Here is a 17,547-nt window from a genome sequence, read left to right as displayed (position 1 = left end):
TTCACACATGCATGTGATTTCTTGACTGGAAGTAAAGAGTATAGTTGCAGCTAGAATTTAGGGAATGCTCATGGTAATGACAACATCCATCCTGTGTCACTGCAGAAAAGGTTAATAACTACTGGTGTAGACAAGGTAACCTCTAAAAGTTTAGAGCATGGCAATGAGCGTTGTGCTGCTCTCTTATGTTTGTTTTGTGCAATCGTTAATTACATAATTTTATTTTCCTTTCATGGACAGTGAGTTCTAATCTCTTCATATGACTTTGTAAAAGCGATTTACATAGATTATCTAAATTAATTTTTATTTGTTTTTAGACAGAGTCTCACTCTGTCTCCCAGGCTGGGGTGCAGTGGTGCAATCTCTGCTCACCGCAACCTCTGCCTCCCAGGTTTGAACGATTCTCCTGCCTCAGCCTCCTGAGTGGCTGGGATTACAGGTGTGCACCACCATCCCTGGCTAATTTTTGTATTTTTAGTAGAGATGGTGTTTCTCCGTGTTGGCCAAGCTGGTCTCGAACTCCTGGCCTTAAGTGATCCACCTGCTTCGGCCTCCCAAAGTGCTGGGATTACAGGTGTGAGCCACCGCACCGGCCTCTATCTAAATTAAAATGGAGGAGTTGGTCTATTTACCATTGGTACTATAGAAATGATAGTAGTCAGCTTGGGCTACCATCACAAAATACCAAAGACTGGATGATTAAACGACAGAAATGTTATTTCCCATTGGAAATAACGTTGGGTTCCAGCAAGGTTTTGTTTTTGGTGAGGGCTCTCTTCCTGGCCTGCAGAAGAGAGCCTTTCCTGCTCGTTGCATCCATACATGCTCTTTCCTCTGTGCCTATGTTGCGCTTGAGCCCTTTGGTGTCTCTTCTTCTATGAACACTAATCCTGTAAGTTCAGCGTCCTATCCTTATAAGCTTATTTAACAATAATTGCTTCCTTACTCCAAAACCAGCCACACTGTGTGTTAGGGCTTCAACATACGAATTTGAGGGGAGGACACATACATTCATTTCATAACAGAAATGTAAATACAATGTAATATATTCAAATTCTCCCCTAGACTAATCTTCATCAGTAGCACTGAGTATATCTTAGAAACAGGCAGACACTTTGAAATCATCAAAGATCATTTTTTTCTTTCTAGTCCTTTGACAGCTAATTATTCAGTGAACCCTGTTCAGTTGACTTTATCTCTTGAACCTGCCTTCTTACCTCCCTTTTTACTTTATGCCTTAGGCCTGTAATCCCAGCACTTTGGAGACAGAGGCGGCAGGATCGCTTGAGGCTGTGCCTTCGAGTTCTTTTGTTGAGTTCATCTCTTGTCTGAACAAATGCAGTAACCGCTCAACTGGTCTTTATACCTCCATTCTGACCTTTTCCCAGTCTTGTTTATTGCATCGACACCAATGTGCGTGTAAACCTGATTGTTACTTCTTTGTTTAAAGCCAGGAAAGGATTTTTAACATGGCTTAGAATGGCCTTCCATAAACTTGTACCTGATACCTTTATCCGTTAGGTTTAAGTTTGGATGTATATTAAACAAAATAATAGTTTAAATAAGATATAAGGGTTTATTTTTCTCACACGTAAATCTGGAGGTAGGATATCCAAGGGTCATATGGCAGTTCCATGGTCATCTAGGCTTTTAAAAATCTTTTTGACCTCGCCATCCTTACTGTATGGCTTATAACTTTGACGTTCACTCAAAAATAGGTGTGTAAAATGGCTGCTGGAGATGCAGCCATTGTATATCTAAGTGCCAGGTGGGAAGAAGAGATAAGGGCAAAAGGATATTTGCCAGCTGTTACCTTTTAAGAAGCCTTCATGGAGGTCCCCCCAGTCATTTCTACTGCATTTCATTGGCCATTTCCAGTTGCAAGGGAAACTGAAAAATATAGTCATTTAGCTAAGGACATTATCATCTTGAATAAAGTCAGGGTTCTGTTTTGTCTGCCCATTATCATTCTAAACTCATTTCTGACAACTCTGCTTCTTATACCCTGTACTCCATTTATATCATACTACTTGCAATTCTTTGATTATCCATGCCACTTTATTCTTTTATATGTGTTTTCCCTGCATAGAATAGCCCTTTGCGTTTTTTTTTTGCCAGGTGAACCCCTACTCTTTAGGAATTACCACTTCCTAATTATTCCCTATTTTGGAACTCCATTGAATACCTCCAGTTTAATATTTCCTATTTGGTATTATAGTTATTTTTGTTGTGTCCTGTCTTTTCTACTAAATTTTGAAGTATTAGAATATGGAGACTATGTATTACTCATCTTGACTGAGATAAGTAGACATTTAATAAATGCCTGACAGCTGGGCTTGGTGGCTCACGCCTGTAATCCCAGCACTTTGCGGGGCCGAGGGAGGTGGATCACCTGAGGTCAAGAGTTCAAGACCAGCCTGGCCAGCATGGCGAAACCCCGCCTTTACTAAAAATACAAGAATTAGCCAGGCACGGTGGTGCGTGCCTGTACTCCCAGCTACTTGGGAGGCTGGGCAGGAGAATTGCTTGAACCCGGGAGACAGAGGTTGCAGTGAGCTGAGATCATGCATTCCAGCCTGGGGGACGGAGTGAGACTCCATCTCGGAAAAAAAAAAAGAAGCCTGGCACAGTAGACATTTCATAAATGCTTGTTGAAAAAAATCAGCCAAAGGTACAAATTAAAAATAGCTAGGAAGGGCCTGACATGGTGGTGCATGCCTGTAGTCCCAGCTACTTGGGCAGCTGAGGTGGGAGGATCACTTGAGCCTGGGAGTTGCTAAAAGGTTGGTGTGAAAGTGATGGGGGTTTGGGTAGGTGGTAGATTGGTGCCTGATTGCCTTGTGCTGCAAGGGTCCAGAGAGTCTAACTACTCCTCATAGACTTTGAACCAATCTCTATTTTTTTTTTCTCAGCCTCACCTTTTACCCCCCTGACTTTTGTGGTAATTGGTACCATCCATTTCTGAGTCTTTTGGGGCTATGGACAGGGTAAATTCGTTTGCTTCTTGTTTGAATTTCTCAGCTGCTAGGTTTTAACTTTCTTGGGTTGGCTTAGGTCAGTGACCACTCCAGATACTTAATGTGCACCAGAAAAATTTGACTGTCTCTTAGGTTCTCGTGTCTCTCTTGTCCTATTTTTGTCTTTGTGAGTTAAAAAAAAAAATTCAATAGCTTTTGGGGTACAGGTGGTTTTTCGTTACGTGGATGAAGTGTGCAGTGGTGAAATCTGAGATTTTTAATGCACCCATCACCCGAGTAGGGTACATTATGCCCATTATGTAGTTTTTTATCCCTCTGTCCTTGTGAGTTTATATCTTCTTTTATTCTCACTGTAATTTTTCTGAGAGAGGGATAGAGGGAGAGAGAGAAGATTTAAGAAAAGTCCCTTTGTCCTTTTCTGAAGCTACTTTTTCTTTCTAATACGAAGATAACTAATATCATTTTCTTATTTAAAAAATTTACCACACCTGGGCCGGGCACGGTGGCCCATGCTTGTAATCCCAGCAATTTGGGAGGCCTAGGCTGGCAGATCACTTGAGGTCAGGAGTTTGAGACCAGCCTGGCCAACGTGGTGAAACCTCATCTCTACTAAAAATATAAAACTTACCCAGGTGTTATGGTAGGTGCCTGTAATCCCAGCTACTGGGGAGGCTGAGGCAGGAGAATCACTTGAACCTGGGAGGTGGAGGTTGCAGTGAGCCAAGATCATGCCACTGCACTCCAGCCTGGGCTACAGAGCGAGACTCAGTCTCAAAAATTACCACATCTGTAATCCCAGTACTTTGAGAGGCCAAGGCGAGTGGATTGCTTGAGCTCAGGAGTTTGAGACCAGTCTGGGCAACATGGCAAAACCCCATCGCTATTTAAAAATTCAAAAAATTATCCATGTGTGGCAGTGGGAGCCTGTGGTCCCAGCTACTTGGGAGGCTGAGGTGGGAGGATTGCTTGAGCCTGGGAGGCAGAGGTTGCAGTGGCTGAGATCATGCCACTGCATTCCAGCCTGGGTGACAGAGTGAGATCCCGTCTCAAAAAAAAAAAAAACAACAACAAAAAAACCAACAACAACGAGAAAACCACAGAGCAGAACTTAGGCTTGATTCTATTATATTTTCTGTCTTGCTTAAATTTTTATTTTCAAAATTTTCAACATTTCACTGTATGGTGAACATTTTTATGTATTTTCAGTAAATATGGATCTGTAGGAACATTTCAGTGTCTGTATGATATTCTAAATGTATACAGTAATTTATTCAATCTGTTCTTTGTTGATGGACATTGTTTGCTTCTTATAAATGCTTTAAAAGCTTATTTATATGTACAGTTTAAGTGAATAAATTCATTAGTCATCAGATTGCTATATATATATATATATATATTTTTTTTTTTTTTTTTTTTTTTTTTTTCTTTTGAGACAGAGTCTCACTCTGTCATTGTCCAGGCTGGAATGTAGTGGGGCTATCTCAGCTCACTGCAACCTTTGCCTCCTCAATCCTCCTGCCTCAGCCACCTGAGTAACTGGGATTACAGGCACCCACCACCACGGCTGGCTAATTTTTGTATTTTTAGTAGAGATGGGATTTCACCATGTTGGCCAGGCTGGTCTCGAACTCCTGGCCTCAAGGGATCCACCTGCTTCAGTCTCCCAAAGTCCTGGCATTACAGGTGTAAACTATCGTGCCCGGCCACCAGATTATATTTTTAAAAAACATATTACCAAGTAGTTCTTCAAATAATCTGTAACCAACACTATAGGAGATTACCTATACTGTTATACAGGTAGTCTATTAGATTAATATATAATTAATATATTAGATTAATTATATTGTAATATATTCTAATACTATGTTATTCTAATATTTAATCATATATTATTCTAATAATATATTATTAGAATGTTTAATTTTCTTGTCTCCTCCACTAGACTGTGAACAACCTAATTTGTTACTAAAGCCATTAATGAAAATTAGGCATCTTGAAGAAATACATATTCCGCAGCCAAAGTTACCTCCTTCAATTGCAAATGTTAATATTATAAATCCAATTTTAAATAAAGTACCTAATAGTCATACTTTTCTCTAGCTACTTATTCAACTAGTGGTTCTTATTGTTTTATCATTGCTCTATGTTGCTGAACCATGAACCCCCCCTTCCTACCACAAGCATTTATCAAAGTGATTAACTGTGTGCCAAGCACTCTTTAGTCTTTATCTTTTTTTTTTTTTAAGACAGTCTCGCTCTGTCACCCAGGCTGGAGTGCAGTGGCACGATCATGGCCCACTGCAGCCTTGACTTCCCGGGCTCAAGCGATCCTCCCATCTCAGCCTCCTGAGTAGCTATAGGCACGTGCCACCAAGTGTGGCTAATTTTTCTGTTTTTGTAGAGACAGGGTCTCACTATGTTGCCTAGGGTGGTCTCTAACTCCTGGTCTCAAGCCATCCTCCTGCCTTGGCCTCCCAAAGTGCTAGGATTATAGGTATGAGCCACTGCACCCGGCCTAGTCTTTATCTTGCTGGTCCTTTCTGCCTTAACTTGATAAGTCCCCTTTTCCTGGCCTTTGGAGAGCATACTCTTCTACTTCTCCTTCTTTTCTCCTGACTATTCCATATCAATTTTCTTTCTCTTTCTTAGTTTTTCCCTCTGTTTCCTTCCTCTTGGAAACACTGGCTTCTTCTAGTTTTGGTGTGTCTCATTATGCTTCTTCCTCATGGTTTTAATTACTACCTCTATACTGATGACTCCTATCAACCTCTCTTAAGCTTTACATTTAAAATTCTAAAACCCCATTGCATTTTCCAAGGTTTCCCATATTCAGTGTCCTTAAAAAAGTTTATCATCTTTTTTCCTGACTTATTCTTTTTTTTTTTTTTTGAGACGGGATCTCGCTCTGTTGCCCAGGCTGGAGTGCAGTGGCGCTATCTTGGCTCACTGCGAGCTCCGCCTCCCGAGTTCACGCCATTCTCCTGCCTCAGCCTCCCAAGTAGCTGGGACTACAGGTGCCCGCCACCAGGCCTGGCTAATTTTTTGTATTTTTAGTAGAGACGGGGTTTCATTGTGCTAGCCAGGATGGTCTGGATCTCCTGACCTCGTGATCCGCCCGCCTCAGCCACCCAAAGTGCTGGGATTACAGGCGTGAGCCACTGCGCCCAGCCTTTCCTGACTTATTCTTACATTCTCTGTCTACATAATAACATAATCCTTGAAGTTTCTCGGTACTGGCTGTGTGCGGTGGCTCAAGCCTGTAATCCCAGTCAAGGTGGGCAGATCACTTGAGGTCAGGAGATCAAGACCAGCCTGGCCAACATGGTGAAACTAAAAATACAAAAATTAGCCAGGTGTAGGCCGGGCGCGGTGGCTCACGCCTGTAATCCCAGCACTTTGGGAGGCTGAGGCAGGTGGATCACGAGGTTAGGAGATCGAGACCATCCTGGCTAACAGTGAAACCCTGTCTCTACTAAAAATACAAAAAATTAGCCGGGCATGGTGGCGGGCGCCTGTAGTCCCAGCTACTCGGGAGGCTGAGGCAGGAGAATGGCATGAACCTGGGAGGCGGAGCTTGCAGTGAGCAGAAATCGTGCCACTGCACTCCTGCCTGGGCGACAGAGCAAGATGCCGTCTCAAAAAAAAAAAAAAAAAAAAAATTAGCCAGGTGTGGTGGTGCACACCTGTATTCCCAGGTACTTGGGAGGGTGAGGCAGGCAAATTGCTTGAACCTGGGAGACAGAGGTTGCAGTGACCTGAGATCATGCCACTGCACTCCAGCCTGGGTGACAGAGTGAGACTCTGTCTCAAAAAAAGAAAAAAAAAGCTTCCCAGTACTGCTTCTACTCTCAGTCTAGCTTCAAGTTCTACTGACCCTCTGGATATTTCCCAAATTTAGCTCCTTTTCTTGTAGTAGCAGGCTATTGCTTCCAGATTTGTTCTGTTCTCTTTGTTATTGGTAGAGTGAGCTATCTGAATTATATCTCACTGTGTTTTTTTCTCGTCTGCCTGCAGTTTTTATCTGAGTTGTATCTGACTGTGTCCCTTCCTTATGACAGGACAGAGTCTCTGTGACTTGGTCTTGCTGCCTCTCTAGGTTTATCGTTTGCTACTCCGTGCCTTGCTTATTTTGCTGTAGTAAGATACTTTTACGATACATTTTTATACTTCATTGTACTTTGAAGCAAACTGTAATTTCTGACCAGCATATCCTTGTTCATTTTGCTTGATTTAGCCTTTAAAATTTAATATAATTATCTTCATCTGGAGGAATTCTCTGTTTTCTCTAGCATGGGTCAAAGGTACCATTTCTGTGCCTCTATTGTGATTGTGGTACTGATCATGTAATAGTAAAGGGTGTTTATTTCTTTGTTCTTGTAGATAGAGATTGTTCCATATAGTGAAAAAAAGTTTTCAATGCATAAAATAAAGTAATGGCTCAGTAACTTTTTTGTTTTTGATAATAAGTATCTAAAAATTTTAGTTTGTTAATATCATCTATTTATGAACTATTTTCTTTGTAAATAATGACAAAATCCAAGCTAAACTTTAAGACTGTTCTCCATATGGATAGAGATGTGCTCAAGGAGTACAAATAATATAATTTTTATCACAAAGGAGATTAATGTATTGCTGCTGAAAACATTAATGCCAGAATCCAGTGGCATTTAGCTTACCTGCTAATTTGAAATATTTGTTACTTCTTTGCCCCTGCCTAAAATTTGTATGCCTATATTAAAGTTTTGTCTTTTGAAAATTGAATGTTAAGAATTTTGGCTTGGCGTGCTGGCTCATGCTTTTAATCTTAGCATTTCTGGAGGCCAAGGTGGGAGGACTGCCTGAGCCCAGGAGTTCAAGACCAGCCTGGGCAACATGGCGAGACCCATCTCTTAAAAAAAAAAAAATTATACTTATTTTCTAAATTAGATTTGAAAATATTAGAATTATGACTAAATGTCATAGAGTTTTATTTAACCAAAAAAGACGTGTAATGCTTGCCAATTTTTCTTTTTTTTTCTTTTTATTTATTTATTTTTTTGAGACAGAGTTTCGCTCTGTTGTCCATGCTGGAGTGCGGCGGCATGGTCTTGGCTCAGTGCAACCTCCATCTCCCAGGTTCAAGTGATTATCGTGCCTCAGCCTCCCAAGTAGCTGGGATTATAGGCATGCACCACCATGCCCAGCTAATTTTTGTATTTTTTGTAGAGATGGGGTTTCGCCACGTTGTCCAGGCTGATCTTGAACTCCTGGACTTAAGTGATCCGCCTGCCTTGGCCTTCCAAAGTACTGGGATTATAGGCGTGAGCCACTGCGCCTAGCCTCAATTTTTCTTAGGAGCCAGGTTGAAAAAAATTATGAGACACCTCTTTTCTCTCCTGATTTCTTACCCATCTTCTGTTTCTGAATTGCAGTTACAGATGTAGAGCTAAAACGACTGAAGGATGCTTTCAAGAGGACCTGTGGACTCTCATATTACATGGGCCAGCACTGCTTCATCCGGGAAGTGCTTGGGGATGGAGTGCCTCCAAAAGTTGCTGAGGTAATCTTTTTGTTCTAAGTTTTCCTTTGAGGTAGTTATCCACCTCCACCAGCCTAAATTCCTGAGGGGCCTTCTGCTCTTAACAGATTTAATCTTACCTGTAGTTATTTTTCTTCCTGAGTGGGTAAACAATGTTTTGTTTTAGACGTCAACGTGGCTGTGTTCTTAGAGGTCAAGTGGGAGTACTACAGAACTGTAATTCTGTTTCTTTTGTACTTTTGAGCTTTAATAGCCACTGATTATGATCATAGGAACATTTCCATGATTGGCTTCTTATTCTTAGAAAGTTAATCTTTGTGACATAAAAATTTTTATGTTGCAAATATGTTTTCTAAATTTTATGTTAAAGAAAATTTTCCGTATAGTAAAACATAGTTAATTCTATAAAATTAAATGTTGTAAATGAAATACTAACTTATTGGGACTTAATTAAATTTTTATTCAAGTTCTACTAAAATGTTTAGGTAGAAATAAAATGTGCTAAGTTGATATAAATATTCTGTTTCTAAAAATAATATGTTGAACCGGCGCCACTGTGCGTCCCTGTAGTCCCAGCTACTCAGGAGGCTGAAATAGGAGGCTTGCTTAAGCCCAAGAACTCGAGTCCAGTCTAGGCAACATAGTGAGACACTGTCTCTAAAAAAGATAAAATAAAAGTTTACTATTTTGTAGTTATGTACACAGATGTGCATTTTGTCATTCTAAATGAGAAATAAGAATAAAATTTATTGGCTGGGTATGTTGGCTTATGCCTGTAATCTCAGCACTTTGGGAGATCGAGGCAGGAGGATCACTTGAGCTCAGGAGTTCCAGGCCAGCCTGGGCATAGTGAGACCTCATCTCTACTTAAAAACAGCAACCAAAAAAATTAGCAGACATGATGGTGTGTGCCTGTAAGTCCCAGGTACTCAGGAGGCTGAAGTAGGAGGATTGCTTGAGTCCAGGAGTTTGAGGCTAGAGTGAGCTATGATTGCACCACTGCACTCCAGCCTGGGTGACAGTGAGACCCTGTCTCAAAAGAAAAAAAGAATAAATTTTATAAGATAATAAAAACTATGGCTGGGCAAGGTGTCTCACACCTCTAATCCCAGCACTTTGGGTGGCCGAGGCGGGTGAATCACGAGGTCAGGAATTCGAGACCAGCCTGGCCAACATGGTAAAACACCATTTCTACTAAAAATACAAAAAATTAGCTGGGCTTAGTGGCAGGTGCCTGTAATCCCAGCTACTCAGGAGGCTGAGGCAGGAAAATTGCTTGAACCCAGGAGGCGGAGGTTGCAGTGAGTTGAGACTGTGCCACTGCACTCCAGCCCGGGCAACAGAATGAGACTCTGACTCAAAAAAAAAAAAAAAAAAAGGAATTTTAGGCTTGGTATATTATATAGAACCATTCTTTGCCATTTTTAATTAACCCTAGTTTCTATTTCTTTTTGTTTTCTTTTTTTCTTTGAGACAGAGGTTTGCTCTTGTTGCCCAGGCTGGAGTGCAATGGCATGATCTTGGCTCACGGCAAGTTTCGCCTCCCAGGTTCAAGCGATTCTCCTGCCTCAGCCTCCTGAGTAGCTGGGATTACAGGCTCCCACCACCATGCCCAGCTAATTTTTTGGTATTTTTAGTAGAGACGAGGTTTCACCATGTTGGCCAGGCTGGTCTTGAACTCCTGACCACAGGTGACCTACCCGCCTTGGCCTCCCAAAGTGCTGGGATTGCAGGCGTGAGCCACCACGCCTGGCCTTCTCTAGTTCTTTTAATTGTGATGTTAGAGTGTTGATTTTAGATCTTTCCTGCTTTCTCTTGTGGGCATTTAGTGCTATAAATTTCCCTCTACACACTGCTTTAAATGTGTCCCAGAGATTCTGGTATGTTGTGTCTTTGTTCTCATTGGTTTCAAAGAACATCTTTATTTCTGCCTTCATTTCGTTATTTACCCAGTAGTCATTCAGGAGCAGGTTGTTCAATTTCCATGTAGTTTTGCAGTTTTGAGTGAGTTTCTTAATCCTGAGTTCTAATTTGATTGCACTGTGGTCTCAGAGACAGTTTGTTGTGATTTCTATTCTTTTACATTTCTGAGGAGTGCTTTACTTCTAATTATGTGGTCAATTTTAGAATAAATGCGATGTGGTGCTGAGAAGAATGTATGTTCTGTTGATTTGGGGTGGAGAGTTCTGTAGATTTCTATTAGGTCTGCTTGGTGTAGAGCTAAGTTCAAGTCCCGGATATCCTTGTTAACCTTCTGTCTCATTGATCTGTCTAATATTGTCAGTGGGGTGTTAAAGTCTCCCATTATTATTGTGTGGGAGTCCAAGTCTCTTTGTAGGTCTCTAAGGACCTGCTTTATGAATCTGGGTGCTCCTGTATTGGGTGCATATATATTTAGGATAGATAGCTCTTCTTGTTGAATTGATCCCTTTACCATTACGTAATGGCCCAAGATGGCCGAATAGGAACAGCTCCGGTCTGCAGCTCCCAGCGTGATCGATGCAGAAGACAGATGATTTCTGCATTTCCAACTGAGGTACCTGGTTCATCTCATTGGGACTGGTTGGACAATGGGTGCAGCCCACGGAGGGCGAGGTGAAGCAGGGTGGGGTGTTGCCTTACCCAGGAAGCGCAAGGGGTTAGGGGATTTCCCTTTCCTAGCCATGGGAATCCATGTCAGACTGTAACTAGAAAAACGGGACACTCCTGCCCAAATACTGCACTTTCCCCAAGGTCTTAGCAACCAGCAGAGAAGGAGATTCTCTCCCGTGCCTGACTCAGCGGGTCCCATGCCCACAGAGCCTTGCTCACTGTTAGCGCAGCAGTCTGAGATCAAACTGTGAGGTGGCAGCCTGGCTGAGGGAGGGGCATCCACCATTGCTGAGGCTTGAGTAGGTAAACAAAGCTGCCAGGAAGCTTGAACTGGGAGGAGCCCACTGCAGCTCAGCAAGGCCTACTGCCTCTAGACTCCACTTCTGTGGGCAGGGCATAGCTAAACAAAATGCAGCAGACAACTTCTGCAGACTTAAACATCCCTGTCTGACAGCTCCGAAGAGAGCAGTGGCTCTCCCGGCATGGCATTTGAGCTCTGAGAACGGACAGACTGTCTCCTCAAGTGGGTTCCTGACCCCTGTGTAGCCTAACTGGGAAACACCTCTGAGTAGGGGCCTACAGACACCTCATATAGGCAGGTGCCCCTTTGGGAAGAAGCTTCCAGAGGAAGGATCGGGCAGCAATATTTGCTGTTCTGCAATATTTGCTGTTCTGCAGCCTCTACTGGTGATACCCAGGCAAACAAGGTCTTGAGTGGACCTCCAGCAAATTCCAACAGACCTGCAGCTGAGAGACCTGAGTGTTAGAAGGAAAATGAACAAACAGAAAGGAATAGCATCATCATCAACAAAAAGGACATCTACACCAAAATCCCATCTGGGGGTCACCAACATCTAAGACCAAAGATAGATAAAAACCACAAAGATGGGGAGAAACCAGAGCAGAAAAGCTGAAAATTCTAAAAATCAGAGTACCTCATCTCCTCCAAAGGATCGCAGCTCCTCGCCAGCAACAGAACAAAGCAGGATGGAGAATCACTTGACGAGTTGACAGAAGTAGGCTTCAGAAGGTTGGTAATAACAAACTTCTCCAAGCTAAAGGAGTATGTTCGAACCCATTGCAAGGAAGCTAAAAGACCTTGAAAAAAGGTTAGACGAATGGCTAACTAGAATAAACAGTGTAGAGAAGACCCTAAATGACCTGATGGAGCTGAAAACCATGGCGCGAGAACTTCGTGATGCATGCACAAGTTTCAATAGCGGATTCAATCAAGTGGAAGAAAGGGTATCAGTGATCGAAGATCAAATCAATGAAATAAAGCAAGAAGACAAGGTTAGAGAAAAAAGAGTAAAAAGAAATGAACAAAGCCGCCAAGAAATATGGGACTATGTGAAAAGACCAAATCTACGTTTGATTGGTGTTCTCTTGGCAAAAGCCCTACAAGCCAGAAGAGAGTGGGGGCCAATATTCAACATTCCTAAAGAATTTTCAACCCGGAATTTCATATCCAGCCAAACTAAGCTTCATAAGTGAAGGAGAAATAAAATCCTTTACAGACAAGCAAATGCTGAGAGATTTTGTCACCACCAGGCCTGCCTTACAAGAGCTCCTGAAGGAAGCATTAAACATGGAAAGAAACAACTGCTACCAGCCACTGCAAAAAGTGATGGGGAGAATGGAACCAAGCTGGAAAACACTCTTCAGGATATTATCCAGGAGAACTTCCCCAACCTAGCAAGGCAGGCCAACATTCAAATTCAGGAACAGAGAACACCACAAAGATACTCCTTGAGAAGAGCAACCCCAAGACACATAGTTGTCAGATTCACTAAGGTTGAAATGAAGGAAAAAATGTTAAGGGCAGCCAGAGAGAAAGGTCGAGTTACCCACAAAGGGAAGCCCATCAGACTAACAGTGGGTCTCTAGGCAAAAGCCCTACAAGCCAGAAGAGAGTGGGGGCAATATTCAACATTCTTAAAGAAAAGAATTTTCAACCCAGAATTTCATATCTAGCCAAACTGAGCTTCATAAGTGAAGGAGAAATAAAATCCTTTACAGACAAGCAAATGGTGAGAGATTTTGTCACCACCAGGCCTGCCTTACAAGAGCTCCTGACAGAAGCGCTAAACATGGAAAGAAATAACCGGTACCAGCCACTGCAAAAACATGCCAAATTGTCAAGATCATTGATGCTATGAAGAAACTGCATCAATTAATGGGCAAAATAACCAGCTAACATCATAATGACAGGATCAAATTCACATGTAACAATATTAACCTTAAATGTAAATGGGCTAAATGCCCCAATTAAAAGGCACAGATTGGCAAATTGGATAAAGAGTCAAGACCCATCAGTGTGCTGTATTCAGGAGACCCATCTCACGTGCAAAGTCGTACATAGGCTCAAAATAAAGGGATGGAGAAAGATCTACCAAGCAAATGGAAAGCCAAAAAAAGCAGGGGTTGTAATCCTAGTCTCTGATAAAACAGACTTTAAACCAACAACGATCAAAAGAGACAAAGAATTTTTGTATTTTTTGTAGAATCGTGGTTTTGCCATCTTGCCCAGGCTGGTTTTGAACTCCTGAGCTCAAATGATCCTCCCACCTTGGCCTCCCAAAGTGTCAGGATTACAGGTGTGAGCCACTGAGCTTGGCAGGGCTGGTAATTTTGAAGCTTGAATTTAGTTTTAGTGGGTGGATAGACTCATGGAATGGATGATCTATATTCCACAACTGCAGGGAGGTCAAGTTAAATAATGGGATTTATAAACAAGGTAATTAGTTGCAAAGCTAGGGAAGGGTCAGTGCATATGACCCTTGTGAGTTCTTTTTCAAAATCCTATGGAGAAAAAAAAAATCCTATGGAGAGCTTGGACCTTTAAGTCTGAGTAAACAGAGCATCATTATTCTTGGTGAGATTCTGAAATTAATGTTTTGAGATATCATAGCAGTATTTTAACATCAATATATCTATAAAGAAAGCTACAGGACTACACAAGCTGCCAGTTGTAGATGGAAGGAACTTTATTCCCTAGCTAATAATGTTTTGTTTTAATAGTAAAAGTAATAACATATATTTTTTAAGAGCAAGGAAAGGTATTTTTGGGATTTTATTATAAAAGGATCATGCACTTAAAAAGGATAACCACTTTAGAATATATTATATAAGGAAGCAATGTAAATTTCTAAATTATTTTCCTGAAAACAGTAGCTTTATATTTTTAGAGCAAAAGAGAGATTTATCTAGGATTAATAGAGCTCCAATTTTTACTTCCGAAGACTTACTGTTATAAATTCCAATGCAGAGAATATTTTAGGTGAGGAATAAGAACTCATGGCAGTTTATACTTTTTTTTTTTTTTTTTTTTTTTTGAGATGGAGTTTTGCTCTTGTTGCCCAGGGTGGAGTGCAACAGCATGATCTCAGCTCACTGCAAACTCCGCCTCCCAGTTTCAAGCAATTCTCCTGCCTCAGCCTCCCAAGTAGCTGGGATTGCAGGTGCCCACCACCACGCCTGGCTAATTTTTGTATTTTTAGTAGAGACGAGGTTTTACCATGTTGGCCAGGCTGGTTTCAAACTCCTGACCTCAGGTAATCCACCTGTCTCAGCCTCCTAAAGTGCTGGGATTACAGGTGTAAGCCACCATGCCCGGCCATTTATACCTTTTAGCACTTATGTGTATATCTCATTAGACATACTGTTTTGAGGATAGATTAGTGTACTTACTATTTTTATGTTCTTCTAGGCCGGGCGCGGTGGCTCATGCCTGCAATCCCAGCACTTTGGGAGGCTGAGACGGGCAGATCACCTGAGGTCAGGAGTTTGCGACCAGCCTGGCCAACATGGTGAAACCCCCATCTGTACTAAAAATGCAAAAATTAGCTGGGCGTGGTGGCGGGCGCCTGTAATCCCAGCTACTTGGGAGGCCGAGGTAGGAGAATTGCTTGAACCCAGGAGACAGAGGTTGCAATCAGCCAAGATCACGTCACTGCTCTCCAGCCTGGGCAACAGAGCAAGACTCCGTCTCAAAAAAAGAAAGAAAGAAACAAAGAAAATATTTTTATGTACTTCTAATCTTGCTTATAATCGTAACCATGTATTACTTGAATAAAATAATGAACAGAATTTGAGGGGATTGAGAAAACAAGGTAAATGGAAAATAAATGAAAAATGTATTCTACTTGAGATTAGTCTTTTTCTGAACCAAGGCCACTATGTTTTTTTTGAGACAGGGTCTCACTCTGCCACCAAGGCTAGAGTGCAGTGGTGCAATTTCGGCTCACTGCATCCTCGACCTCCTGAAGTCAAGCAATCCTCTCACCTCAGCCTCTCAAGTAGCTGGGAATACAGGTGCGTGTCACCACGCCCAGCTAATTTTTGTGTTTTTTGTAGGGATGGGGTTTCACCATGTTGCCCAGGTGGTCTTGAACTCCAGAGCTCAGGTGATCACCCTGCCTCGACTTCCCAAATTGCTGGGATTACAGATGTGTGCTACCATGCCTGGCCTTACCAACTCTGAATTGTCTAGTGTTTTTATTTTCTTTAGGGTGCCACCTCCTCAGAACATCTACTCCCCTCAAACAAATTTAATAACAAAACATTTCTATGTAGTATTTTTTTTTTTTTGAGATAGAGTCTTGCTCTGTCACCCAGGCTGGAGTGCAGTGGCGCAGTCTTGGCTCACTGCGACCTCCAGTTCCCAGGTTCAAGAGATTCTCCTGCCTCTGCCTCCCAAGTAGCTGGGATTATAGGCATGTACCACCATGCCCAGCTAATTTTTTGTATTTTTTGTAGAGATGCAGTTTCGCCATGTTGCCCAGGCTGGGCTTGATCTTTTGGGCTCAAGCTATCTGCCTGTCCTAGCCTCCCAGGGGACTGGATTACAAGGCATGAGCCACCACGCCTTGCCTGCGTCCAACAATTTTAGCCAACATTGTTTTTCTCTTATCCTAAACTCTCTTTCAAGCATTAAAGCCTGAATCTGTAGTACATAGCACAACATTTTATTAGATAATGGCCCATTCACTAATTGTTCATGTACGTCTTGTCTAATCTTATTCATGTAAATCTTGAGACCGTCTCATTTCTGTCTCCCAGGCTGGAGTGCAGTGGCCCGATCATGGCTCATTGTAGCCTCGACCTCCCAGGCTCAAGCGATTTTTCCCACCTCAGCCTCCCAAGTAGGTGGGACACAGGCATGTGCCACCATGCCCAGTTAATCAGTTTATTTATTTTTTGTGGAGACGGGGTCTCACCATATTGCCTAGGCTGGTCACAAACTCTTAGGCTCAAGCAGTCCTCCCTCATCAGCCTCCCAAAGAGCTGAGATTACAGGCATGAGCTACTATGCCCAGCCAAAATTGTTATTCTTGATGGGCAGACTTTATGACTTAAAAAAAACATATGCCCCAGAGTGCTGTGCATATTGTATATACTTAGCAAATATTTGATTTATTAATACTTTCTTTTTAGTAGTTGTTATTATTCTGCAAAATCCTATTAAAAGAATGACCAAAACAATAACCAAGAGACGAGGAGACCTTAAGTTAGTTAGCTTTGCTAACTTTGCAAGCTTTGAACACTTAACCTTTTTCTAGATTAGAGGAAACTGTGTATATTAATCAAAAGCCGTATTAGATTCCGGAGTGTTTTTAGACATAGTGATCAACATGTGAAAACAAACAGCTGATTAGTAGGATATTTTCCTATTAGTGCTGGTGAATTTATGCTGAAGTAGTCTTGTTGCATTTAGATGTCCTCTGAGTTGGGGGGCCTGCATATTTACCAGATAGTCTAGGTTTAGGGAGAGTATCACAGAATAGTGATTTGTATTTGGTTTCTTTGATGATAGTTGATCTATATTATTGATTAAATCCCTTTATGTTGGACTTACCAGCATTAAGGGCTAACAACTTTCTTGACAACTCTAGTCATTGATAACTCTTGATACTGTTGGTCACTGACTGTTGTAATAGTAAAATGATTAACTTGTTTATATTAACTAGAGAAAAGCAGCTAACATTTTTGTTACGGTAAATCTTGATCTTGACATCATAGCTGACAGAACAACCAGCAGGATACTGGTTTGAAATCTTTCCCTGTAACTAGAATCTGTGAAATATTCCCTAGTACATTATGTTGATTGCCTCTCTTTTTGTTCATAGTGTAACATTCATACTAGTTCTTAAATTTCATTGTCTTAATTCATTTCTTTTTGTAAGACAGGACAAAAAAGATTTCAAGGCTTCTGTAAGATGACAGTACAACAGAGTATATCACTCTCTTCTTGTAAACATATATGAACTTTAAAAAATATGTGCATTATTATCTTGATGGTCCTTAGTTGTCAAGTTTTAAGCTAGAGCAAATTTAAACAGCTTCATAAGCTATTGAAAAACAGAGTTCACAATAGAAGATCTAACATATAGTTAAGCATAATGGGACTAGTGAACTCCTTGTAGAAAACTTTACATCAAGAACATTACATAGATTATG

The 17,547-nt window shown here is 41.5% G+C and overlaps 1 protein-coding gene across 10 annotated transcripts in view; it reads left to right on the top strand.

Moving 5' to 3' along the window:
• USP32 (ubiquitin specific peptidase 32) overlaps positions 1–17,547 on the top strand; it is a 214,028-nt gene that overhangs the window by 38,041 nt on the left and 158,440 nt on the right. For all 10 annotated transcript variants that reach the window (XM_034942618.3, XM_055101663.2, XM_034942617.3 and 7 more), the window contains one exon: positions 8,390–8,517. In XM_034942618.3, coding sequence (XP_034798509.1) covers positions 8,390–8,517 — 128 coding nt within the window. The remainder of the gene's footprint in view (positions 1–8,389; positions 8,518–17,547) is intronic.

The sequence above is a fragment of the Pan paniscus genome, chromosome 19 (genome assembly GCF_029289425.2).
Source record: "Pan paniscus chromosome 19, NHGRI_mPanPan1-v2.0_pri, whole genome shotgun sequence".
NCBI classification, from domain to species: Eukaryota; Metazoa; Chordata; class Mammalia; order Primates; family Hominidae; genus Pan; species Pan paniscus.
Note: the sequence above shows the minus strand (reverse complement) of the source record. Positions and strands in the feature narration are given on the sequence as shown.